The 25,465-nt window shown below is 45.5% G+C and overlaps 1 protein-coding gene across 1 annotated transcript; it reads right to left on the bottom strand.

The window, feature by feature from the left end:
- Positions 1 to 13,385: 13,385 nt before the first annotated feature.
- On the bottom strand, positions 13,386 to 23,135 carry arl6ip1 (ARL6 interacting reticulophagy regulator 1). Its single transcript, XM_072442703.1, has 6 exons — positions 22,974 to 23,135; positions 21,420 to 21,553; positions 17,353 to 17,472; positions 16,379 to 16,496; positions 13,790 to 13,874; positions 13,386 to 13,506 (listed from the first exon to the last, which is right to left on the bottom strand). Exons 1-6 carry the CDS (start codon positions 23,007 to 23,009, stop codon positions 13,388 to 13,390), a joined length of 612 nt encoding a protein of 203 aa, XP_072298804.1. The 5' UTR covers positions 23,010 to 23,135; the 3' UTR covers positions 13,386 to 13,387.
- Positions 23,136 to 25,465: the final 2,330 nt, after the last annotated feature.

Below are 25,465 nucleotides of genomic sequence, written 5' to 3'. Positions count from 1 at the left end.
ATTCCACACAGACATTTATAAACAAAAGCTCACAAACAACACGAGTCACAGTCTGAGTCTGAGGAGCGCTGCACAAGAGCGTTCAGACAAAAGAGACAAAAGGACTCTCAGCGCCGCCACCTCCAGTGCAAAGGGCAAACACACAACGCTCAGTGGCATTTCCAAGCTCATTACACAAGTCCTTTTTATTTCACACATTAACATTAACATTAACACAGAAAACATTAAACAGCTTTATAAACCTGTGTAATGAACATTGGGACTGTCCTGATGCGTCCAGAGCGTTGTGATTGGCGGGAGGGCGGGACAAAGGTCCTGCGATGTTGGGACATTGCTTTTCACTGTCGCCCTTCGAGGCATCTGCTGATGTTGTGATTTTGGGCATTACAAAAATAAATTGAATTGAAAAGAGAAATAATATTTCTTTGTTGTCTTATTCATTGTAAACCTGATTTACATAAACATGAGTCATTGTAGATTCAGAGAACACAAAAGAACCACTGTGAAGCTCAGTCGAGTTCAAAGAGGGATTAAGAACAAGTATAAATATAGCTTTGGTTTGAGCATCTTATTCTTGACCTAATTATTATTTAACTGGTGTTTCACTACTACTGTAGCCACAGCTGCCCTGGGGCTAAGTCACTCGTTATAAAGTCACTTGAACCTGACAAGCTTTTGGTATTTTACTTTAGATAATTTGTGTAAAACTGAGCTAAAGGCTAACTGACTGATGATTTTTTGATTTGTGTGTATAAATGATTATAAAGTTCCACTTTTACATTTTACTGTGAGGAGCAGATGCATTTATTATATTATATGTTAAATACAATTCATTTGTTTGTCATGGAATGTTAGATTTTGATGTAACTTTGCAGCATCAGCCAAATGTGTCGGTGTTGCACCAGATGTGCCTAAAGTCTAATTTGTAGCAAAGAAGAATCAAGTTAGAGGACGGTTACTAAAACACAGTTATCATTATAACAGTGAGTCCGGGCTACAGCGAGTGTCCGGAGGAGACAGAGGTGTGGATGAGGAGCGACCCGTGGATGAGGGTTTCAGCTGAAGGTCGGGGGGAGGCGGCGGTGACCGAACACTTTTGGGTGATGTGTTTTGTGTGTTCAGAGCGTCTGGTCAAAGGTTGAGCAGGATAAAATATATGTGTAAATTTGACCTGACATTTACGGATTGGAATTGTCCTCACAAACTGTCACTTGACTGATGTAAAACTATGATGAATATTTATTACAGTTTCAAATCCACCGAACTACAAACTAGAAAAACTGTCTTTTTATAACCAGGCTCTCAGGTTTAGATTGTGTTTTTTTATAAGTGGTTTACATTCCCGACATTACGTCTCTGAAACGCCTGATTTACCAGTCACAGAGGCTTTAATTCCTGTTTATTCTGAATGCAGATGAACTGGTTTTATATGGGTTGATCAGAATAGGGACAGACACATAAATGCTGACTAATGTAGCGGTCTGATGCATGCGTAATACGAGGCAGGTCCGGATGAGGCCGCTCTGGTCGACCTGCCACAGTTCTTTGGAGACAAAACATGAACACATTTCAAAAATAAAATAATTTAAGAAGACTAAAGTTGATTAAATCTGTGAACGATAAAAAAATGGTGCTTTAATAAGATGTTGCAGTGGTGGAATCTGATTGATTTTTGGTCAAACACAATATGTGTAAAGTCCAGTCTGTGACCAGAAAGTGGCTCCAAACCACAGACGGATCATCACAGATTAAAATGTGCATTGTCGGCATCTTGAAACAAATCATGTTTTATCTGATCGTTTATTAACGTGACTTTTGAAATTCATTTGATGGAAAAACAAATACACTTGGTTTTCTTTGTGTTAGAGTTAGACTCTTTTAGTCACGTGGAAATCTCTTTCAGACTTTGTGTCACCTTTTCACAGAGAAATGAATCAGTGTCATCAGCATCTGCAAACTGACTTCTGGCCAGATTATTGATTTACCACGGATGGTTCCTTGGGGAGTTCCCGTTTGCATCTTACAAAGGATGATTTGCACATTCGGATGACGACACATACTTCTGTATAAAGTATGGATGAATCCAGGAAACCAAAATATTTTCTTGAATTGAGAAACACTTGTTGTTTACAGAAATTCCACAACTATCAAAAAGTAAATCAGAGTTTCTCAAAAGGTGGATCTTTTATTTACCTTATCTTTTTTTGTCCCTGACAAAGTGATCTCACGCACGTTTGTAAGACTCAGAGGCGCCGCACGATCCTCATCCAGGACACATCAAACGTGAGTCACATGTTTAACCTGTTCTAAAAATAGACCTGTGAATGAGGATGTAGAAGGTTTTTGCTTTCAAGATAAGATAAGATAACCCTCATTTGTCCCACAATGGGGAAATTCCAGATGTAATAACGTAATAAGTAATTTTTAGTAAAACTTTGGACATGAGAGGCAGAAGGCTGATTGGCCGACAGTTTGCTCTGATTTATAAAGTTTGACAAGAGCTTTTTTCCAGGAAACTGACCAGTTTTGATAGAAGTGTTGATGAAGAGGAAATGACTCTGCTTTTGTAGAAAAGCGACATCTTCTTTGTGTCCTGAAAAGTGCAGTGGCTCTTCATCCTGTGGTTGTGTCCTTGGGCAAAACACTTAAGAAAAGAGAGGGAAAAGGGAGTTTTTTAGTCAGGACAGGAGTTGGAAATTAGCACTGGCTATAAACTTTGTATGCATCACATCGGCTGCAAGCTTTGTTTTGTAACTATGTATGATGCAGTGTCCCTGTCAAATAAATAAATAAAGACCTCTAAATACATTAGCATACATTAGCTAACATCATGAACTTCACCAAAAGTCTCAAACTTGGAAAGACTCATACATAAGTGAGCTGTCATGTGCACTTTATTTAAGCATTCAAAGAGCAGCGCACAGATGCTTTGGATTAATCCGATGTCAAACAGCTTGAGTAATACAAACTGTACGTGACAGTGTGAAATGATTTGTGTTTCTTGCACTGCTCCTTCATTTAGGTCATTTAGACCTTTTCTGATTTCTGACACATTTCCTCCACAGATCTCGTTAATGACAACGAGGCCTGTCCTGAGCACAAGTGGAAAAACCCACTCACATTTGGAGCGTGGAAAGGCGTGTAGGTGAGGTGTTATGTACATGAGAACGGCACGCACAATAAACACTAAAGGAACGGCTCGTATTTCAGCGTTTGGTTACAAAACACTCGCTCACTCTACAAACAATCACCAAGAAATAACGAAACGTGACAGAGTTTGTATTTCTCAACAAATGGATCTATATTTCCTCGTGCACAGTAAAGAATCACATTCTTCTTCCTCCAGAACAATGACAAAACACATACTTTTAAAGGCAGTGACATAAACTGACACATACGATCATCATCACATTCAAACCAGCTCCAAAAGAGACTGAACAATCATCACAAATGCAAAGAGTCGAGCTCTCATTCGAGCTCTTATCAGAGGTGACCTGACCCCAGAGTCATGTCCTGAGGCACGACCTGATCCCAGAGTCATGTCCTGAGGCACGACCTGATCCCAGAGTCATGTCCTGAGGCACGACCTGATCCCAGAGTCATGTCCTGAGGCACGACCTGATCCCAGAGTCATGTCCTGAGGCACGACCTGATCCCAGAGTCATGTCCTGAGGCACGACCTGATCCCAGAGTCATGTCCTGAGGCATGACCTGATCCCAGAGTCATGTCCTGAGGCATGACCTGACCCCAGAGTCATGTCCTGAGGCACGACCTGATCCCAGAGTCATGTCCTGAGGCATGACCTGATCCCAGAGTCATGTCCTGAGGCACGACCTGACCCCAGAGTCATGTCCTGAGGCACGACCTGATCCCAGAGTCATGTCCTGAGGCATGACCTGACCCCAGAGTCATGTCCTGAGGCATGACCTGACCCCAGAGTTATGTCCTGAGGCACGACCTGACCCCAGAGTCATGTCCTGAGGACCGACCGGCCCCCAGAGTCATGTCCTGAGGCACGACCGGCCCCCAGAGTCATGTCCTGAGGCACGACCTGACCCCAGAGTCATGTCCTGAGGCACGACCTGACCCCAGAGTTATGTCCTGAGGCACGACCTGACCCCAGAGTCATGTCCTGAGGACCGACCGGCCCCCAGAGTCATGTCCTGAGGCACGACCGGCCCCCCGAGCCATGTCCTGAGGCACGACCTGACCCCAGAGCCATGTCCTGAGGCACGACCTGACCCCAGAGTCATGTCCTGAGGCACGACCTGACACCAGAGCCATGTCCTGAGGCACGACCTGACCCCAGAGTCATGTCCTGAGGCACGACCTGACCCCAGAGTCATGTCCTGAGGCACGACCTGACCCCAGAGCCATGTCCTGAGGCACGACCTGACCCCAGAGTCATGTCCTGAGGCACGACCTGACACCAGAGCCATGTCCTGAGGCACGACCTGACCCCAGAGTCATGTCCTGAGGCACGACCTGACCCCAGAGTCATGTCCTGAGGCACGACCTGACCCCAGAGCCATGTCCTGAGGCACGACCTGACCCCAGAGTCATGTCCTGAGGCATGACCTGACACCAGAGCCATGTCCTGAGGCACGACCTGACCCCCAGCACAAGCTTTTGACAGAGCGGGAAACTGGTTTGGACCTGGTTTAGTCCTGGTTTAGTCCTGGTTTAGACCTGGTTTAGTCCTGGTTTAGTCCTGGTTTAGACCTGGTTTAGTCCTGGTTTAGTCCTGGTTTAGTCCTGGTTTAGTCCTGGTTTAGACCTGGTTTAGACCTGGTTTAGGCCTGGTTTAGACCTGGTTTAGGCCTGGCACAAACTGTAATTTCTGTTGTCTGAACATTTATCTCATTATATATTACAAACGAATATATTATTACTACAGTATATTCACAAAGCACTTTTCCACAGGGGTCCGGGACCCTTCACTCCGGTGACTGCAGGGCCCCCACACTCAGAACATTCATGTTTTATGTTATAGGCAAATTTATAACTGTTTATTTTTTGTGAATATGAGTTGAGGCTCTTCCGTGTGTCAGAGCCTCGTGTTTCCTCTCCAGTCGCTATTTGCATCTGTGAATATCAAATAACCTCAAATAAAGGACATTTTGTAGCTAGCACCAGGCTATGTGTCATTTCCGTCGGCGCATCTGATTCTGAACCCACTGCTGGGTTAGCAAAGGAAAAGATAAGATAAGATATTCCTTTATTGTCCCACATGGGGAAATTTCATTGGTGCAACGCAGGTAGATACAGAGGTAGATACAGAAGAACAGATCACTTATAGGAAGTCTGAAAAACACTTTCAGTAGAAGATCTCCTATAAATAAATAAAAACTCCCATAGACAAATAAATAAATAAATACATAAATACCATTGCATGTGATCACGACAGTAATTGCACATGAATATGTGTCACGACAGCACATAGATTGCACATGAATTTCACAGTAATTGCACATGAATTGCACATACGACAGAATTGCACATCAGTATTAGGTTAGGTCAGTATTGCGAGTGTTCAGTACTAACAGTTTTTGTTATAAAGTCTGACAGCAGCAGGAAGGAAAGACCTACGGAACCTTTCCTTCACACATCGAGGGTGGATCAGTCTCTCACTGAAGCTGCTCTCCAGAGCGGACAGAGTGTCCTGCAGGGGGCGACACTCATGGTCCAGCATAGATGTGAATCTAGCCAGGACCCTTCTGTCCCCCACCTCCTGCACCGAGTCCAGAGCACAGCCCAGGACGGAGCTGGACTTCTTAATGACTCTGTCCAGCTTCCTCCTCTCCCTCTCTGTGATGCTGCTGCTCCAGCAGGCCACACCGTACAGGAGGGCTGATGCCACCACAGAGTCGTAGAAGGTCTTCAGGAGTGGCCCTGTCACTCCAAAAGACCTGAGTCTCCTCAGGAGGTAGAGCCGACTCTGGCTCTTCCTGTACAGTGCGTCTGTGTTATGAGTCCAGTCCAGTTTGTGGTTCAGATGAACACCCAGGTACTTGTATGAGTCCACTCTCTCAATGTCCCGTCCCTGGATGTTCACTGGTGAGGGGGCAGTGGGGTGGCGTCTGCGGAAATCCACCACCATCTCCTTGGTCTTCCCCGCGTTGATGAGGAGGTGGTTCCGCTGACACCAGTCCACAAAGTCCTGCGCCAGTCCTCTGTACTCCGCGTCATCGTCGAGGAAAGATTGTGTGAATGTTGTGAATAAAAGGCCAGATGCCCGTTCTTCAGCACATGGAGAGCTGCAGGTCCCAGGGCCGTAGTTGAGGGTTTGGAGACGTCGTTTTGGAAATCCCTTTGTCTCATGTGCAAAGAAAACACGCTCCAGGTTTATTTACTCCTGCTTCACACCTGGTTTAGTCCAGGTTTAGTTCTGGATTAGACCTGGATTTGAAACTGGTTTGACCTGGTTTAGGCCTGGTTTGGTTCTGGTTTAGTTCTGGTTTAGGCCTGGTTTAGGCCTGGTTTAGTCCAGGTTTAGTCCAGGTTTAGTCCAGGTTTAGTTCTGGATTAGACCTGGATTAGACCTGGATTAGACCTGGATTTGAAACTGATTTGTGTCGCCTTGAGTCACGCATAAATCCCAGTTCACTAGCAAGGACCACGACCCCAGATACGATGCAAGGTGTTTATTGGCAGGGGAGAAACATGAACAACACGAATGTACGAAGTTAATGCCGTTTTGGGTCTTCTTGCGATGAGGGCTGAAGGCTCCCGGGCCTTGATACCCCCATTAAACGTGTGAGATTAAAGTGGTATTTTAGGTGCAGTGTTTCCTGGTCTTTAAAACCATGTGGTGTTTATTACGAGACAAGACACGGCCGTTTAGCCCCCACGGTGCTGCGGCCTCCACGGTGCAGCGGCCTCCACGGTGCAGCGGCCTCCACGGTGCAGCCTCCACGGTCCACGGTGCAGCAGCCTCCACGGTGCAGCCTCCACGGTGCAGCCTCCACGGTCCACGGTGCAGCAGCCTCCACGGTGCAGCCTCCACGGTGCAGCCTCCACGGTCCACGGTGCAGCAGCCTCCAGGCAGCCTCCACGGTGCAGCAGTACGGTGCAGAAGCCTCCACGGTGCAGCAGCCTCCACGGTGCAGAAGCCTCCACGGTGCAGCAGCCTCCACTGTACGGTGCAGCAGCCTCCACGGTGCAGCAGCCTCCACGGTGCAGAAGCCTCCACTGTACGGTGCAGCAGCCTCCACGGTGCAGCAGCCTCCACGGTGCAGAAGCCTCCACGGTGCAGAAGCCTCCACTGTACGGTGCAGAAGCCTCCACTGTACGGTGCAGAAGCCTCCACTGTACGGTGCAGAAGCCTCCACTGTACGGTGCAGAAGCCTCCACTGTACGGTGCAGAAGCCTCCACTGTACGGTGCAGAAGCCTCCACTGTACGGTGCAGCAGCCTCCACTGTACGGTGCAGCAGCCTCCACGGTGCAGAAGCCTCCACTGTACGGTGCAGAAGCCTCCACGGTGCAGCAGCCTCCACGGTGCAGAAGCCTCCACTGTACGGTGCAGCAGCCTCCACGGTGCAGAAGCCTCCACGGTGCAGCAGCCTCCACGGTGCAGCCTCCACGGTCCACGGTGCAGCAGCCTCCAGGCAGCCTCCACGGTGCAGCAGTACGGTGCAGAAGCCTCCACGGTGCAGCAGCCTCCACGGTGCAGAAGCCTCCACGGTGCAGCAGCCTCCACGGTGCAGAAGCCTCCACGGTGCAGCAGCCTCCACGGTGCAGAAGCCTCCACGGTGCAGCAGCCTCCACTGTACGGTGCAGCAGCCTCCACGGTGCAGCAGCCTCCACTGTACGGTGCAGCAGCCTCCACGGTGCAGCAGCCTCCACGGTGCAGAAGCCTCCACGGTGCAGCAGCCTCCACGGTGCAGAAGCCTCCACGGTGCAGCAGCCTCCACGGTGCAGAAGCCTCCACGGTGCAGCAGCCTCCACGGTGCAGAAGCCTCCACGGTGCAGCAGCCTCCACGGTGCAGAAGCCTCCACGGTGCAGAAGCCTCCACGGTGCAGAAGCCTCCACGGTGCAGCAGCCTCCACGGTGCAGAAGCCTCCACGGTGCAGAAGCCTCCACGGTGCAGCAGCCTCCACGGTGCAGCAGCCTCCACGGTGCAGCAGCCTCCACGGTGCAGAAGCCTCCACGGTGCAGAAGCCTCCACGGTGCAGCAGCCTCCACGGTGCAGAAGCCTCCACGGTGCAGCAGCCTCCACGGTGCAGAAGCCTCCACGGTGCAGCAGCCTCCACGGTGCAGAAGCCTCCATGGTGCAGCCGTAGTGCACCAGGGGCTCAAACCAGAGGCGGCTGGTCCATTGTACAGAACGCTGCACCAGATGTTATTGTACTTCAAGGTTTAGACCTGCTTTAGACCTGGAACAACTGTCATTTCTGTTCACAGCTCTTCACTTCTTCACCTCTTTTCTCTCCAGCTCACACTCAGAACATTCATGTTTTATGTTGTAGGCAAATTTTGGGATCAAAGACCTATAATTTGACTAATATGATGTCATAATTATGTAATATGGTCTAATTATACTCCAGACTATGGAAATAAATAAAAAAGTAAATGAAAGTTTCAGAATTCTGACTTAATTAAAAGTAAGAATTATGAGGATTATAATTTTAATGTAATGTAAAGTCAGAATTTTTAGATTTAAAGTCAGAATTACACTCAAAATTCTGCATTTAAACTGTACATTTCCATAAAAGCAGGTGACGGACCCTCCACCAAAAAATACAGTACAAAGAGTTTTCACAAATACAGAGGTCCATCAAGTTATTCATATGCTTTTGTCCTTTTGTTCATAGTTCAGTCTTCAGGGAACATCTGTGGACAAGTGGCGCCCTCTTCTGGCGATAATACAGACCTAATTTTATCCCCAATCTAGTATTACTTTAGAGATCAACAAATTCATCCGGAAGAAAAACGGTAGTAATTGAAGCAGAAAAACACGCACATTTATGATATTTAAGCATGTTAATCTTGTGGACAGGTTTGTTAGTTTAGTTTTACTTCCTGTGTGTCCTCCGTATGTTTCTGTGTGAAGTTAAAGGATCTGCAAATGTTTAAAATGTGCAAAACTGTTCTGAGGAACTAGAAGGTCCCGTCTTCAATGAGGGTATATATATATATATATATATATATATATATATATACACATACATATATATATATATATATACACATACATATATATATATATATATATATATATATATATACACATACATAATATATATATATAAGAGATGGATTAATGTGTTGCATCGTATTGTGTCGGTCGTAACGTGTCGTAATGTGTCATGTCGGTCGTAACGTGTCGTAATGTGTCATGTTGGTCGTAACGTGTCGTAATGTGTCATGTCGGTCGTATCGTGTCATGTCGGTCGAAATGTGTCGTAATGTGTCATGTCGGTCGTATCGTGTCGGCCGTAATGTGTCATGTCGGTCGCAACGCGTCATGTCGGTCGTAGCGTGTCATGTGTATTAGTATTAATGCATATTGTATCGTGTCGGTCGTGATGTATCGCTTACTTTAACCCTTTGTTCATATTAAAGTTTCAGTCAGTGACATGACTCGTGCAGAACAGGATGAAACTGACATGAATAAACACTTACATGTGGTTTTAACGTCAGACATGAATGTTCATTTACACGTTTACAGAGACCAGACTTTCTGGAACTCGTCTTGTGAAATCTATTTAAACTTCCTCAGGGCAAAGTACTGCAGTTAATATTGGACCAGAATACTTATACTGTAGTATTTTACGACACAAAAATCCATGTACGGTTTTTTAATTTGTATCTGACTGCAATATGAGTAAAGGCCACAGCTAAATACTAATAATCATCTCTTTAAAATGTGACTGTTAAACAAAGCAAGAGAAACCAGAAAAGTTCACTTAAGTTTATTTGTAACGCTGAAATCTAAGAAAAAACAAAAGAAATGACAGTGACGAGACCAAGAGGAGAAACATAAATAAGACACAACTCATAAGTATTTACAGGTGAGAGGGCATGACTCGCGTCCAGCGCCGCGGCCGCAGAGCTCGCGTCCAGTTAAATACGACTGAGGCGAACCGCGATAAAGCATTTACACGTTTGAGATCGGCGTTTGAGAGTGCAGAATGCTACAAGCCCGACTCAATAGTGAAAGAAACTAAAGCTGCGCCGCAGAACTTTTCTGTCCCGGGGTTTGCACGACGGCCGCTCTTCACGGAGATGTCGCCGCTTTGAACCGAATATGGAACGGTTTGGCAGTCAACTCGTTTATCTCCATCAGACACGTCAAAGGTCAAACTAGAGACTGATCTCAACTCGTTTCCTCCACATTTGTTGCGGTTTCTTAGTTAAAACTACAGTGGCGATTATTATTGTGAAGACGCCAACTTTCACATACAAAGTCTCAGAAAGTTGGCGTTATTTATAAAGCGCGCGTACGGTGGTCTCCTTTATAAAGCGCGCGTACGGTGGTCTCCTTTATAAAGCGCGCGTACGGTGGTCTCCTTTATAAAGCGCGCGTACGGTGGTCTCCTTTATAAAGCGCGCGGTCGGTCTCCTTTATAAAGCGAGCGGTCGGTCTCCTTTATAAAGCGAGCGGTCGGTCTCCTTTATAAAGCGAGCGGTCGGTCTCCTTTATAAAGCGAGCGGTCGGTCTCCTTTATAAAGCGAGCGGTCGGTCTCCTTTATAAAGCGAGCGGTCGGTCTCCTTTATAAAGCGAGCGGTCGGTCTCCTTTATAAAGCGAGCGGTCGGTCTCCTTTATAAAGCGAGCGGTCGGTCTCCTTTATAAAGCGAGCGGTCGGTCTCCTTTATAAAGCGAGCGGTCGGTGGTCTCCTTTATAAAGCGAGCGGTCGGTGGTCTCCTTTATAAAGCGAGCGGTCGGTGGTCTCCTTTATAAAGCGAGCGGTCGGTGGTCTCCTTTATAAAGCGAGCGGTCGGTGGTCTCCTTTATAAAGCGCGCGTACGGTGGTCTCCTTTATAAAGCGCGCGTACGGTGGTCTCCTTTATAAAGCGCGCGTACGGTGGTCTCCTTTATAAAGCGCGCGTACGGTGGTCTCCTTTATAAAGCGCGCGTACGGTGGTCTCCTTTATAAAGCGCGCGGTCGGTCTCCTTTATAAAGCGAGCGGTCGGTCTCCTTTATAAAGCGAGCGGTCGGTCTCCTTTATAAAGCGAGCGGTCGGTCTCCTTTATAAAGCGAGCGGTCGGTCTCCTTTATAAAGCGAGCGGTCGGTCTCCTTTATAAAGCGAGCGGTCGGTCTCCTTTATAAAGCGAGCGGTCGGTCTCCTTTATAAAGCGAGCGGTCGGTCTCCTTTATAAAGCGAGCGGTCGGTCTCCTTTATAAAGCGAGCGGTCGGTCTCCTTTATAAAGCGAGCGGTCGGTCTCCTTTATAAAGCGAGCGGTCGGTCTCCTTTATAAAGCGAGCGGTCGGTCTCCTTTATAAAGCGAGCGGTCGGTCTCCTTTATAAAGCGAGCGGTCGGTCTCCTTTATAAAGCGAGCGGTCGGTGGTCTCCTTTATAAAGCGCGCGGTCGGTGGTCTCCTTTATAAAGCGCGCGGTCGGTGGTCTCCTTTATAAAGCGCGCGTACGGTGGTCTCCTTTATAAAGCGCGCGTACGGTGGTCTCCTTTATAAAGCGCGCGTACGGTGGTCTCCTTTATAAAGCGCGCGTACGGTGGTCTCCTTTATAAAGCGCGCGTACGGTGGTCTCCTTTATAAAGCGCGCGTACGGTGGTCTCCTTTATAAAGCGCGCGTACGGTGGTCTCCTTTATAAAGCGCGCGTACGGTGGTCTCCTTTATAAAGCGCGCGTACGGTGGTCTCCTTTATAAAGCGAGCGGTCGGTGGTCTCCTTTATAAAGCGCGCGTACGGTGGTCTCCTTTATAAAGCGCGCGTACGGTGGTCTCCTTTATAAAGCGCGCGTACGGTGGTCTCCTTTATAAAGCGCGCGTACGGTGGTCTCCTTTATAAAGCGCGCGTACGGTGGTCTCCTTTATAAAGCGCGCGTACGGTGGTCTCCTTTATAAAGCGCGCGTACGGTGGTCTCCTTTATAAAGCGAGCGGTCGGTCTCCTTTATAAAGCGAGCGGTCGGTCTCCTTTATAAAGCGAGCGGTCGGTCTCCTTTATAAAGCGAGCGGTCGGTCTCCTTTATAAAGCGAGCGGTCGGTCTCCTTTATAAAGCGAGCGGTCGGTCTCCTTTATAAAGCGAGCGGTCGGTCTCCTTTATAAAGCGAGCGGTCGGTCTCCTTTATAAAGCGAGCGGTCGGTCTCCTTTATAAAGCGAGCGGTCGGTCTCCTTTATAAAGCGAGCGGTCGGTCTCCTTTATAAAGCGAGCGGTCGGTCTCCTTTATAAAGCGAGCGGTCGGTCTCCTTTATAAAGCGAGCGGTCGGTCTCCTTTATAAAGCGAGCGGTCGGTCTCCTTTATAAAGCGAGCGGTCGGTCTCCTTAATAAAGCGTGCGTCGTACAAAATTAGGCCACTTCCCTCATTTGTAAGTTCATAATTTTAGGGATCACAACTTTTCCTCTCGTAAATTATTCACCGATTCTGTTGCAAAGGCAAAACAAAAAATATAAAAATCAAGACTTCCACACGCCATCGTCAAATTATTAAACATTTAACCTTTTCAAGCGTGTAAGAGCGAGAGCTGATTGGCCGTTTAGGGAAATCACCAGCTCGACTTTCTGCGTCTGGAAAAAGCTGATCTTAAACTGGGCCAGAGGACAAAAATAAATCGACGCATGCGAAAACTAATGAGCTAAAGGGGAGGAGTTTTCAGACTTATTTTAGCGTTTGAAAAGGACCGACCTCAGCTTTAAACGTGGAAACTCGGCGTGCGGAAGTTCCCGTTTTGTCCGTACACTTTCGGTAAGAATCCCTCCTAAGTTTTTAATAAATGAGACCTGGATCTGCAGAAAAGACACGCGTTCGGGGTCAATATTTATCGCGTCGTACTGCGTTATTCGTTGGAAGATTGAAGCTTTAGGTAGTTTTTTGGGGCTGTACTTTCACTTCCTTGTCCGACGGGCCAGTTTGTAACCAAAAAAAACACACCTGTGACGGAATAAAAGATGGACACTTCGTGCCGGCGGCGGAACGTTCCGGGCGGAGCGAGAACATCTTCGTGGAGAAAAAGCGAGCGGCCGACCCCGGTGCACTTTTAAAGCCACAACGAAACCTTCAAGCTAGAGGGCTGCATGCTCAAAAAGCGACAAAAAACAACACGTGAAATGCCAAAGATGCGGTGGGAGACTAAACTTAAACGGGCCAATCGAAAGTTCGTCTTGCTCAGGGGTCGAGCAGGTGAGGGGGAGGGGCTTCGGGTTGAGACGCGACTGTTCCCCCCTCTTCGCTCTGGTCGCCCGGTCCGTGGTTCTACTCGTTCTTCTTCTCCTTCTGTTTGAGCAGTTTGTTGATCTCGCGCTTGGCCATGCCCAGGTACTTGGAGATGACGCCGTGTTGGTTCAGGCCCGGCAACAGCAGCAGGAAGCTCACTGCGGAGACACAAAGACGTTTAGACGCAGAAAGAAACAATCGTGACAACTTTAGAAGCATCAGTCGATTCTCTTGGACGCGACACGACTGTGGGGGGGAAAGGGACGACGCGACACGACTGTGGGGGGGAAAAAAAAATCTGTTTTCAATGAGACAAAACAAGAGCAAACATTCTACATTCCTTGAGACGTGGAAAACGAGGCGCTATTTTGAGCATTCTGGAGCTCATGTTCATTGTTTCTGGTGTTTTTGGCGTGAGCGTTTGGCACGTTGGAAACTCACCAATCAAGTAAGCGAGGAACAGGTTGTGGACTTGCTGCCCGATCCAGGCCATGGCCAGAAGAGACGTGATGACGGAGCCAAAGTACTGCAAAGAGAAGAAGAAGAGACATGATGACGGAGGCAAAGTACTGCAAAGAGAAGAGACGCTATAACGGAGGCAAAGTACTGCAAAGAGAAGAGAGGGTCGTGTTACAGCCGGGACAAAACGCTCACGTTTCACCAAACTCTAAAACCAAAACCAAACATTCTTTTCCGTCGCAAAAATTGATTAAAAAATAAAATAATAAAAAAATAAAAATAAAAAAAAAATCACTTTGTCTACAACAGCTTCAGAAAGTGGTGCCATTATTCAACACGATTTTAGCTCCTCTGATGATAAAAAAAAAAAAAAAAAAAAAAAAATTTGATGATTTGGAGAGGGGGGGAATGACAATATATTTTATTACAATATATCTAACAAAAAAAACCATCAAAGAACGTAGTGCGTAAACCAAAAAAAACGGATTTATTAAAACCCGCCCACCGTTCAAAAGCTCGACTCATTGGCTAGAACAATGTCAATCAAAAAGTACTAAGTCACTGCTTTATCACGCAAGCACAGCTAAAAGCCTAAAGTTGGTGAGGCTTGGTTTATGTAAAGGGCTGTGCCAGACGAAGCCCTGAACCGTCACATTCTGTGGCTGAAAGTGTGAGGAAAACAAACACACCCAGCGGCATTTTGCATCCGGAGCCGATGTTTTGACATGGACTGTGGAATTACAGATCCAATTTACTAGAGATTAGACGAGGTTTGGGTTAGGCTCAAGGTTCAGGGGCAGAACGAGCCACAAAAGTCATTTTCAACTGAAATTTAATAGTGATATTTGAAATCATAATATATCCAATCATTTGCTACGTAGGGTTACAAATCGTGACCCGTAAACTATTCAAAAATAAATAATGATAGTCGTTGGACATTAAATACGGTAATACACAAGAGACTTTAAACAAAGACAGTGGTAATAATAAGTACAATACACTTTCCAAGCCTTCAGTCACATTTAACCTTTGTTTGATTAAAAATAAGAAGTCTCAATGTGCAATAGAAACAATTGTTTAACTACCGAACACTAAAAACGATTGTCTGGTGCGACTAGAACTTTCCAAAACCAAGAGAAGACGTCCGAGCACAAAGCTTCATTCAAGAAAAGCCGACTCACGAGGCGTCGACGTGTCCGGGAAAGTAACATCGTCACAGCAACGAGATTCATTTTACTGACAAGATTTGCACAAGAATCAAGGGAATCTTCGTAAACCGTTGGTGTAAAGCCTTGAAAATGGAGCTCACATCGATCGTGACAAAGTGTTGAATAAATGATAGGATTCTGCTCAGAGTTCACATTTAAACACAAACTGAAACGGGGGGGGGGGCCTGATCATCTTGTGGGGCTAAAATAAAGGCTTTTATACTTTTAATACATGAAGAGCTCCTTGGCTTCTGCTTTTTCCTGGTGATTGTGTCATCAGGGTAACCAACGAGCACCTTTGACATGGATTTATGCAACTTTTTCTGAGTCAGGCGGCAAATGCAGAGTAATCCCTAAAGTCAGCACGCACTTTGTGGAGTTAAAGAAACGGTGGTGAAAGTAAAAGGCCAGTTAGACAAGAACCAGATCATGTGATGTGGAAAATCCAGCTTTAACCTACTTTATAAATGGAGCAGCTGAGAATAGACTGATATGGAGCGAAGCCAGGACGAGTTACAGTGAGAGTCTGGACAAACAGGAGGTTTTGATCAGTAAATGTTCACACTAAACAAGAAGCTCGGACAAAAAGGGCCGAGACACATTAAGAATTAGATGATTTTTGGTCATCAGAAGCAGCTAAATAAACAAGATTTTTGAATTTCACTTGTAATCTACAGAATTTTTTAGTTTTCAGATCCCACATTATGCTATTTTTCCCATTTCGTTGTCCACCCCAAGGGCATATTTGATAATGATAAGTGTTACAGCGTGCTGCGTCACCAGTGTAGAGTAGCCCCCGTTTGTCTGCTCATCCGAGGGGAAGGATAGAGACTGTTCACTAGCTAAAGTCTAGCTAAATCCATCCAAAAAACACTTTGGGCACATATAGGGAGGCACCAATAGCACTGTAAGAAGTGGTGGTTAAACGCTCTGAAAAGTCCATTTTGCACGATATGGGCCATTTAAAAAAGGCAGAGCATGTCACTTTCCGGAGGTGGAAAGTCGCCTGCACAATTCCGTGGAAATAGAAAGTTCAAACCTATTTATCTTCGTGAAAAATGTTCAGAAGTGTGGCTTTAGTTTCACTCTGGAATATTACCATGGAAAAAAGCAGTAGGCTAGTCCAGGCCAAGTACAAGTCAGGTTTGTGGAGATGAACACTCACAGTACGAACACATTTTCAGAGCAATAAAACCATCCAAAAGGAAAAAGATGTAGCTAAATGTTACGCACTGGCCCAAAGTGCTAAAGCAGAAGAGCAGAACTTCTTTAGCACATTGTTGCTGTGCACCACAAGCAGCTTTCGCACATAACTAAAAACCACGATCACTTTTTGCAGACAGGAAGTATTGTTTGCGTTTACCACTTTGGGCTTCTCCTCCTTCAGCGCGCACACACGTTTGCCCCAGCCCAACACGCGGCGCTGAGTCTTCACCAGGTTTCCACAGATCTCATGGAAACGCTGCTGCTGCTCCGTGGTCCTGAAACGAAAACACTGGCGGTGAGTGAGCCGACCAATCACAGAGCAGAGTGGACCCCACCAGCGAGCACAGGTCTTTGGGCAATGAAAAGTAGTTATTTTTCTCCCCTTTCTCAAAAGCTTAACGTTGTTCCTTCACAGTTGCTGCTTGAATCACGGGGAAAGGGTTTATAGTACGATGCACATTTATTGTCAATTCTGTGATACTTTTCTCGCCTTTGCAGATGTAAATTAAGGCGTTCAAAGAGTCTCTGCCTCAGTTTGAGTCTCGATGTTAGGCCAGAACAACTTTGGAATAATTTGCAACGTGTGATACGGCTATTTAAGCAGAATTATTTAACTTTGGCAATAGAGCTCCCCCTACAGCTCTCTTGTGAAAATACACCGTCAGAGAACAGACACCAAAAGAGTTTTTCCAAATATGGAGGGGAAAAAAAGAAAAAAAAGCCAGGGTTTCTCAGGAGAGCTTTCTTTGGGTCAATGTCATGGTATAAGGCTGGTTTTCCACCCAGAGACAGCAGGGGGCGACAGACAATCACCATAGAAACATAACAAGGGACTCTATATTGGAGTCAAAATGTTACCTAGTTCTCCTTTACTCTTTTCTGACAAATAATCAGTTCTGCTATATTACAATAAAAATTTACTAGTAAAACTAAAAAATAAACACTTCAGAGACTAAAGCAAAGCCAATTCAGGCCGTAAATCTGCCTTTTGGAACTTTCTTTTCCATTACAAAACTGAACATTTCTGCTAGCTTTCTGCATTACTGATCATAGCGAACACAGGGTTACATTGCGCAGCCTTAAACTGCTTCAACACCAAAAAAGACAAACACACACATAAAAGACACGTACCACTTGTTGGAGCCAAAGACGCGCGGCGCGAGTGTCGGCACCAGGTAATCGGCGACGCACAGCAGCATGACGGTGCAGGACAAGCCCGTGAGCACAGACGGGTCCAGGTAATAGATCAGGCTGGGCACAAACACATGACGGAGCAAACACAAGCTGTGAAAGTGCGTCATCAGAAAACACGAACGTCCCACTCGACTCTAAAACACGTCAGAACTTCTGCAACAGAAGCACGAGGTGGATAGAATAAAATACCTTTGGCTTGGAACGTACTTTTGGCAGCAGAACAAGATTGTGACAGACGAGCGAGTGAATATTGACAAGAATAAATCATTAGCTCAAATGTCTTGGTTCAGGTTTCGCACAAAATGTGAATGGACCGTAAAATTAACTGCAAAGAGCAAAAGTGCGTTGCGATTAGGGCTGGGAATCACATGGTCCCTCACGATACACTACTCGCGATACATGCCATAATCGATATTTTGCTCATGCTATTCTACGATACATCACCATTTTTTTAAGAACCCAATACATTTTAACAATATTTTTCTTCTTTGTTAAACCTCAACCTGGTAAATCTCAAAATGAAACACGGTCATTTTAAATAATCAAAATAGTCAAAATGTCACGTGTTTTTGCGAAAACAAATTTCCTTTCTTTAAAAAGGTCGTGGCTGCAGAGCCGCGGCGCGGTCAAATAGCCCAGCAGTTTCAGGAGCCGCGGCACAAAATAACATGGCAGTTTCGCGGCCCTGTAGACACTCCCCATAAGTGTCTACAGGGCGCTGGTACAGCTGGCAGCCCGGTGTAAACGCTCTCTCTTCTTTCTCACACTTATTGTGCTTTATCTCCTATATTTTGTAAATATAATCAGTATATTTTTTCTATTTTACTGTACGATAGGGACACGCGCTGGAATAGTTTTTTAATTCAACTGTTTTTGACTTTTTTTCGGCTGGATTTGAGCGTTTTTCGTTGCGTTCGTTGTGTTGTTGTGACGTGAGCTAGCTCCGAGCGAGCTAGTTCCTCATCTCTGGTGACTTTAACCACGCTTCTCCCTCTTCTGTTCTACCAACATACACCCAGTATGTTACCTGCCCCACCAGAGAGAATAGAATATTGGACTTGTTTTTTGCCAACACCAAGGAGGCTTATTCTTCTTCCCCCCTCCCTCCCCTGGGCAGCTCGGACCACAACCTTGTACATCTGAGGCCTGTGTATGAACCCATCGTGCGCAGGCAGCCTGTGGTGTCCCGTGAGGTGAGGATGTGGTCTGCTGAGAGCGAGGAGGCTCTGAGGGACTGCTTCAGCACCACTGTATGGACTGAGCTTTATGACCCACATGGGGAGGACATCAACACCATCACAGAGTGCATCACGGACTACATCAACTTCTGTTTTGAGAACATTGTTCCCTCCCGGACGGTGCGGTGTTTTCCAAACAACAAGCCATGGATTAACCGTGAACTGAAGGCTCTGCTGAAGGAGAAGAAGAGAGCCTTCAGGTCAGGGAACAAGGAGGAGCTGAGGACTGTGCAGAAGGAGCTGAGGAGGAAGATCAGGCAGGCTGAGGCCGGCTACAAGAGGAGGATGGAGGAGCAGCTGCAGCAAAAGAACATTCAGGGAGTGTGGAGGAGCCTGAAAACCATCTCGGGCTTCAAAATCCCCCCTGCCCAGACAGAGGGGGATCTACAGTGGGTGAATGATTTAAATGCTCACTTCTTGAGGTTTGAGCGGTCACCCGCCCCTCCCCCTGCACAGCTGCATGCTCCCTCTTCCACAGCTGGACAATGCCCTGCATCTGTTCCTCTTCGCTTATCTGCCCCGGACCATCGGCTCCCCACTTCGCATGGACTCACCCATCCCCCCAGCACACGGTCCCCCTGCCAACCATTGACTGTCACAGCAGCACAGGTGAGGAGTGAGCTGAAGAGGATTAAAGTGAGGAAGGCAGCGGGACCTGATGGCATCAGCCCCAGGCTCCTTAAGTCCTGCGCAGATGAACTGTGTGGAGTTATGGAGCATGTCTTCAACATGAGCCTGAAGCTGAGGGTGGTACCACAGGTCTGGAAGACCTCCTGTCTGGTACCTGTGCCTAAGACACCGCGCCCCAAAGACCTCAACAGCTTCAGGCCAGTGGCTCTCACGTCCCACCTGATGAAGACACTGGAGCGGCTAGTCCTGGACCACCTCCGCTCCACCGTGAGCTCAGCCATGGACCCGCTGCAGTTTGCATATCGGTCTGGCATCGGAGTGGAGGACGCCGTCATCTCCCTGCTGCACCGCTCTCTCTCTCACCTGGAAAAGCCTGGCAGCTCTGTGAGGATTCTGTTCTTCGATCTTTCCAGCGCCTTCAACACCATCCAGCCGCTGCTCCTGAGGGACAAGCTGGAGACGGCTGGTGTGGAGTATGACCTGGCAGAGTGGATCCTGGACTACCTCACAGACCGACCCCAGTTTGTGAGAGCACGGGACTGTGTGTCTGACACTCAGACCTGCAGTGTGGGGGCGCCCCAGGGCACTGTCCTCGCGCCCTTTCTCTTCACCCTTTACACTGCAGACTTCAGACAGGACACGGACAGCTGTGTCCTGCAGAAGTTCTCTGACGACTCTGCCATCATCGGACTCATCACGGACGACGATGACGCGGAGTACAGAGGACTGGCGCAGGACTTTGTGGACTGGTGTCAGCGGAACCACCTCCTCATCAACGCGGGGAAGACCAAGGAGATGGTGGTGGATTTCCGCAGACGCCACCCCACTGCCCCCTCGCCAGTGAACATCCTGGGACGGGACATTGAGAGAGTGGACTCATACAAGTACCTGGGTGTTCATCTGAACCACAAACTGGACTGGACTCATAACACAGACGCACTGTACAGGAAGAGCCAGAGTCGACTCTACCTCCTGAGGAGACTCAGGTCTTTTGGAGTGACAGGGCCACTCCTGAAGACCTTCTACGACTCTGTGGTGGCATCAGCCCTCCTGTACGGTGTGGCCTGCTGGAGCAGCAGCATCACAGAGAGGGAGAGGAGGAAGCTGGACAGAGTCATTAAGAAGTCCAGCTCCGTCCTGGGCTGTGCTCTGGACTCGGTGCAGGAGGTGGGGGACAGAAGGGTCCTGGCTAGATTCACATCTATGCTGGACCATGAGTGTCACCCCCTGCAGGACACTCTCTCCGCTCTGGAGAGCAGCTTCAGTGAGAGACTGATCCACCCTCGATGTGCGAAGGAAAGGTTCCGTAGGTCTTTCCTTCCTGCTGCTGTCAGACTTTATAACAAAAACTGTTAGTACTGAACACTCGCAATACTGACCTAACCTAATACTGATGTGCAATTCTGTCATATGTGCAATTGCTGTTGGAATTCATGTGCAACCTATGTGCTGTCGTGACACATATTCATGTGCAATTACTGTCGTGATCACATGCAATGGTATTTATGTATTTATTTGTCTATGGGAGTTTTTATTTATTTATAGGAGATCTTCTACTGAAAGTGTTTTTCAGACTTCCTATAAGTGATCTGTTCTTCTGTATCTACCTGCGTTGCACCAATGAAATTTCCCCATGTGGGACAATAAAGGAATATCTTATCTGATCTTAAAAAAGCAACAAAGTTGTGGTGCAGTCGCAAAATAATTCGGGACATTATACCAAAAATGGCAATCTATCGATACTATACGATATAAATCCCAATCGCAACATGTTTATGGCTCATACAAATACTACACCATCATGATCACGTCACATACACAGAGGTTTATGGATAGATCTGTCATTAGGACAATAAAAAGTGGACAATATTAAGCCTTGGGACCTATGGACTTTTATGGGCATTATTTTCAAATTTATTTTGTTTTTTTTAATGCTTCCAATATAGATAATTATTACCAAATTAAGTATCACAATATAGTGATATTTTGGCACACCCGATTTGCGATTGAGATGTATAGAAAAATATGTACCAAGTCTAGACGATTTAGCTCCATTTGATTTTTAAATTCTTCTGACAGAGGCTCTAAACTGCTGCCTCCCGATAAAGAACTGGACGTGGGTGATGAAAGACTCACAGAAAGAGCAACGATGTGGCTCCCACCAGAACGCCGGGGAACCAGGGCTTCTCCCAGCGCAGCACACGGTCTCCAGCCAGGATCACCTCACCCCAGGCCTGCAGCTGCTCCTCCAGCTGAGCCGTCTCCTGGGCCTGGACACAAACACAAGGCAACCACACCTCAGGAAGACGAGCCACAATGAACCCACTGTGATCGTGTGGCAAACCTTTAAAGAAAAACTCCACTTGTGACTCTCTACCACTACTACTTTTACTGCTACTTTAGACCCAGTTCAGCTTCTTTTGGCCGCGTTCGAGTTTGTTTTGTGCAGCGTTTACATCCGACTGCAATGTGTAGCAAATAATGTCATCTTCCTGCACAGGAAATTGATGCTTTCGTGACTTTTAATGTTGCGAAAATTGAGACGTTCTTATAGGTTTATGACAAAGGAAACTACATAAATCCCATTCTCAACATGTTTATGGCTCATACAAATACTATACCATCATTATCACATACGCAGAGGTTTATGGATCGATCTCTGTCATAAGGACAATTAAAAAAACGGAAACAGAAAACGTCATGGACAATAGTAACCCTTGGGGCCTATGGACTTTTGATATTTAGTTTTTTATGCTTGCAAACGATCAGGACATTAAATTAATCTCATAATAAGTGACATGTTCATGACTGTTCCACCGGCTGCAGTGATCACAGTGCTTTGAAGTCTTTAACAGTGTCTAGTCGCACGTAATGAAATAAAATAAAAGATACGAGCAATTAAAGTGATTATAAGCATGCCGGTTGTTGGGGACCGAAGAACACATTTGCCTCCATTTTCTTTTCCTCTGAAATTGTCGCTAACGTTATGATTTATTCATTCCACTTTGAGTTTTAATTTCAAATGCAGCCATTAAATTTGACTTTAATGTCTACGTGTCGATCTTGTTTACGTGTGAATCATTTTGACTCAGCCTGTGCTTTATTATGACACAAAAAATGTTTAAATGTGCAAAGACTTTACTTTCTGAAAAAGCCTAATTATTTAAACAGCATACGGTTGATTTATTTTTTTTTAAAAACTTATTGAGATGAAGAAAGATCCAGGTTAAAACAACGCATTATTTATTCAAGTTTCGTTTTTTTTTAACGAAATAAAAGACATAACACAAAAAGAACAGAACGCAAAAAAGAGATAAATTAACAGAAAACAAAAGTAGTCATCAACTAGACGCAACGCAGCGTTTTGGAGTCTTTAAAAAAAAAAATTGTTTTACCAGGGTTCAAATTTGACAGGAGCTAAAGCTAATGCTAACACCGCGCTATCATGTCATGTGCACGCGCCACGATAAAGCGCTTGGGGGCCACGCGATGACTAAGATAAACGTGCAGATTCCCCAGATCGATCGACAATAACCGAGTCTGACCGAAACGGGTTTAAGAACGACGCGATTACACCCGAAATGCCCCGGGATTACGCGCACGACGCCCCGCAGCTCCCGGGAACACTCGGGAGCTAACGGGGTACGAACTTAACGACGTTCCGGGGCAGATCTCTCCGCTGACACTCACCAGGACGTTCGCGCTCTTGTTGTCGGCTTCGGTCATGGCGAATCTGTCCCGCACGCGTTGCTTTGTGGTCAGAAAGGCTTGTTTTTGGTGCGTGTGTAAGACGAAAAGTCCCGGAGCTGCGATGGCTGCTGCTTCTTCTTCTTCGTCTTCTTCTTCTTCGTCTTCTTCTGACCGCTGCTCCTGCTGCTTCGCTCGGCGTCACTAACGGTCTCGCTCGGGGCGGATGTTTTTATGCCGAATGTCCGCGCAAAGCATCTCGGGAAATGTAGTAGCTCTTGTCACTTTGGGGTTACGCGGTACTTCGTATGTTTATTATTTTGTGTTTTTATTACGATTTTTTTTTTACATCGATTTTTTTCATCGAATCTAGTAGAAATATTCATTGGGGGGGGGAAATCGATGTAAAAAAAAAAAACAATGTAAAAAAATATGAAATTTGATGTCAAAAATGAATAAATTCGATGTCAAAAAGAAATTCGTAATAAAGACAAAAAATAACCTTTACATAATTTGACAAAGGTAGATGGATAACTTTTCTTTTTAAAAAACTTTTTACACATTTTAAACTTTTAAATATCAAGGTGTTCTAATAATCATATGGTGTTTGGAGATTTTTTATAGGCTCATGTAGGTAAACAACAAGAAGCTTTATGGTAAAATAAGATAATCCTTTAATCTCCACACAAGGGGAAATTTGGTTGTTACAACGCAATAAATACAGGAGGAGAGGACAGATTATAGGAAGTTTAAAAAAAACACTCTTAATAGAACTCTTATGAACAAAACAAAAAAACTCTTATTAACAAAACTCCTCTCCTATCTTAATAGGGAATGGAGGGGGGAAAACATAAAATAGATAAATAAAAATAAAAAGATAAAGATAAAAATAAGATAAAAATAAAATAATGATAATAGAATAAAATAAAATCAAGTAAAAATAGCTAATGATTCAAACTTAGATTAAGATAAGATATTCCTTTATTGTCCACACATGGGGAAATTTCATTGTTGCAACGCAGGTAGATACAGAGGAAAAGGGCAGATAGCTTATAGGAGTTCTAGAAGAACTATTATAAACAAAACTCTTATAAACAAAAAACTCCTATAGACAGAACCTCTCATTTATTTTTTTGCTTTATCATTTTTTATTTTATTTGACATATACTGTACAACAAAGACAATAAAAAACAAAACAAAAACAATATATGAATGAAAGAAACACCCCACATGCACACACACATATAACATAAATAAATAACTAAATAAAAGTACAATAAATAAGAGAGAACAGAGTGGCTCGTCATTGTCAGTGTTGTATCAGGATTTATCCACATCAGTTTAATTTTCTTTCAATAGTGCTATGATTTGACTCAGAGTCTGAGTGGTCACTGTGGTCACTGTGGTCACTGCCCAGATCTTGCAGAACAGAAGCAGCTTGTTCCATAGAGATACGTTCCAGAAAGTCCTTCTGCCAGTTTACTATATTAAAACAATTTGGTTTCTTCACTTTCCAGTTTATTAAAATTAGCCATTTTGCTGAAAGGAAGGCTAGGTCAAGTAAAAAAATTTTTTTTTTGTGGTTGCTCCCTCTATTTGTTTTCCCAGAAGGCCCACTTCTGGTTCTAAAAGAAAGTTGATTTTAAATAATTTACATAGATAATCTCTATTTTTTTTACCAAAATGTCTGTGTTTCTGGGCAGTGCCACAGTAAGTGGATGAGAGAGAACCTCTCATTTCTTAATAAAAAATGGAGGGGGAAAATAAAGATACAAACTTACTGATGATTCCTTCAAAAAAAAAACAGCACAACTATGAAAAGAAAAATCTCAAATGGAAAAAAAACTTTCCGACCCTCTTCACCCAAACTCACCGCTGTACGTCACCACGTCTTTCCGTCACCACTTTGTTGCGTCGTTACGCCTTCGCAGCAGGAGCGAGAAGCCCGCACGAGCTAAAGCTAACGCTCTGAATTACACACCAGGTAATATTGTGTAAATAACACGTTAAGGGGTTTTTCGACACCGATAACCACCACCGGGACCATCTGCCCAACGGACCTTTCGGCCTCCTCTCTCCGGCGGGGAGAAAACTGGTGCGTATCTTGGACGTATTTAGAGAAGCTAACATGCTAAGCTAACAAACGGCTAGCTTGAAGCGGATTGTTCTCTGCGCATTTCAGTCGCGGCGAGGCCCAATTCTCGGAAACACGGGCTTAAAATAAGACCAGGGAGAAGTGCAGTTGTGTGTAACTTTATAATTAGATTTAGATGTATTTAGACTAGCTGATTTGCTTATTTTGTCATTACAACCGACCAATTTCAAAATAAGCACATGTTTAAGAGTGGCAAAAGTTTGAATCAGATACAGTGTTCATGTATAATAAACGGGGTAACTCTTATATAATGGAGAAAGGGAACGTTTTATTCCTCTAAATCCACGGTCATCTCCAGTTTGTCACGGTCATGGTCCTCGCCACTGTTTAATCTCACTTT

The sequence above is a fragment of the Eucyclogobius newberryi genome, unplaced genomic scaffold (assembly GCF_026437365.1).
Source record: "Eucyclogobius newberryi isolate DKJ021-1_F unplaced genomic scaffold, fEucNew1.0.hap1 SCAF_13, whole genome shotgun sequence".
Lineage (NCBI taxonomy): Eukaryota > Metazoa > Chordata > Actinopteri > Gobiiformes > Gobiidae > Eucyclogobius > Eucyclogobius newberryi.
The sequence above is the reverse complement of the archived record's forward strand: the minus strand, read 5'-3'. Positions and strand labels throughout refer to the sequence as shown.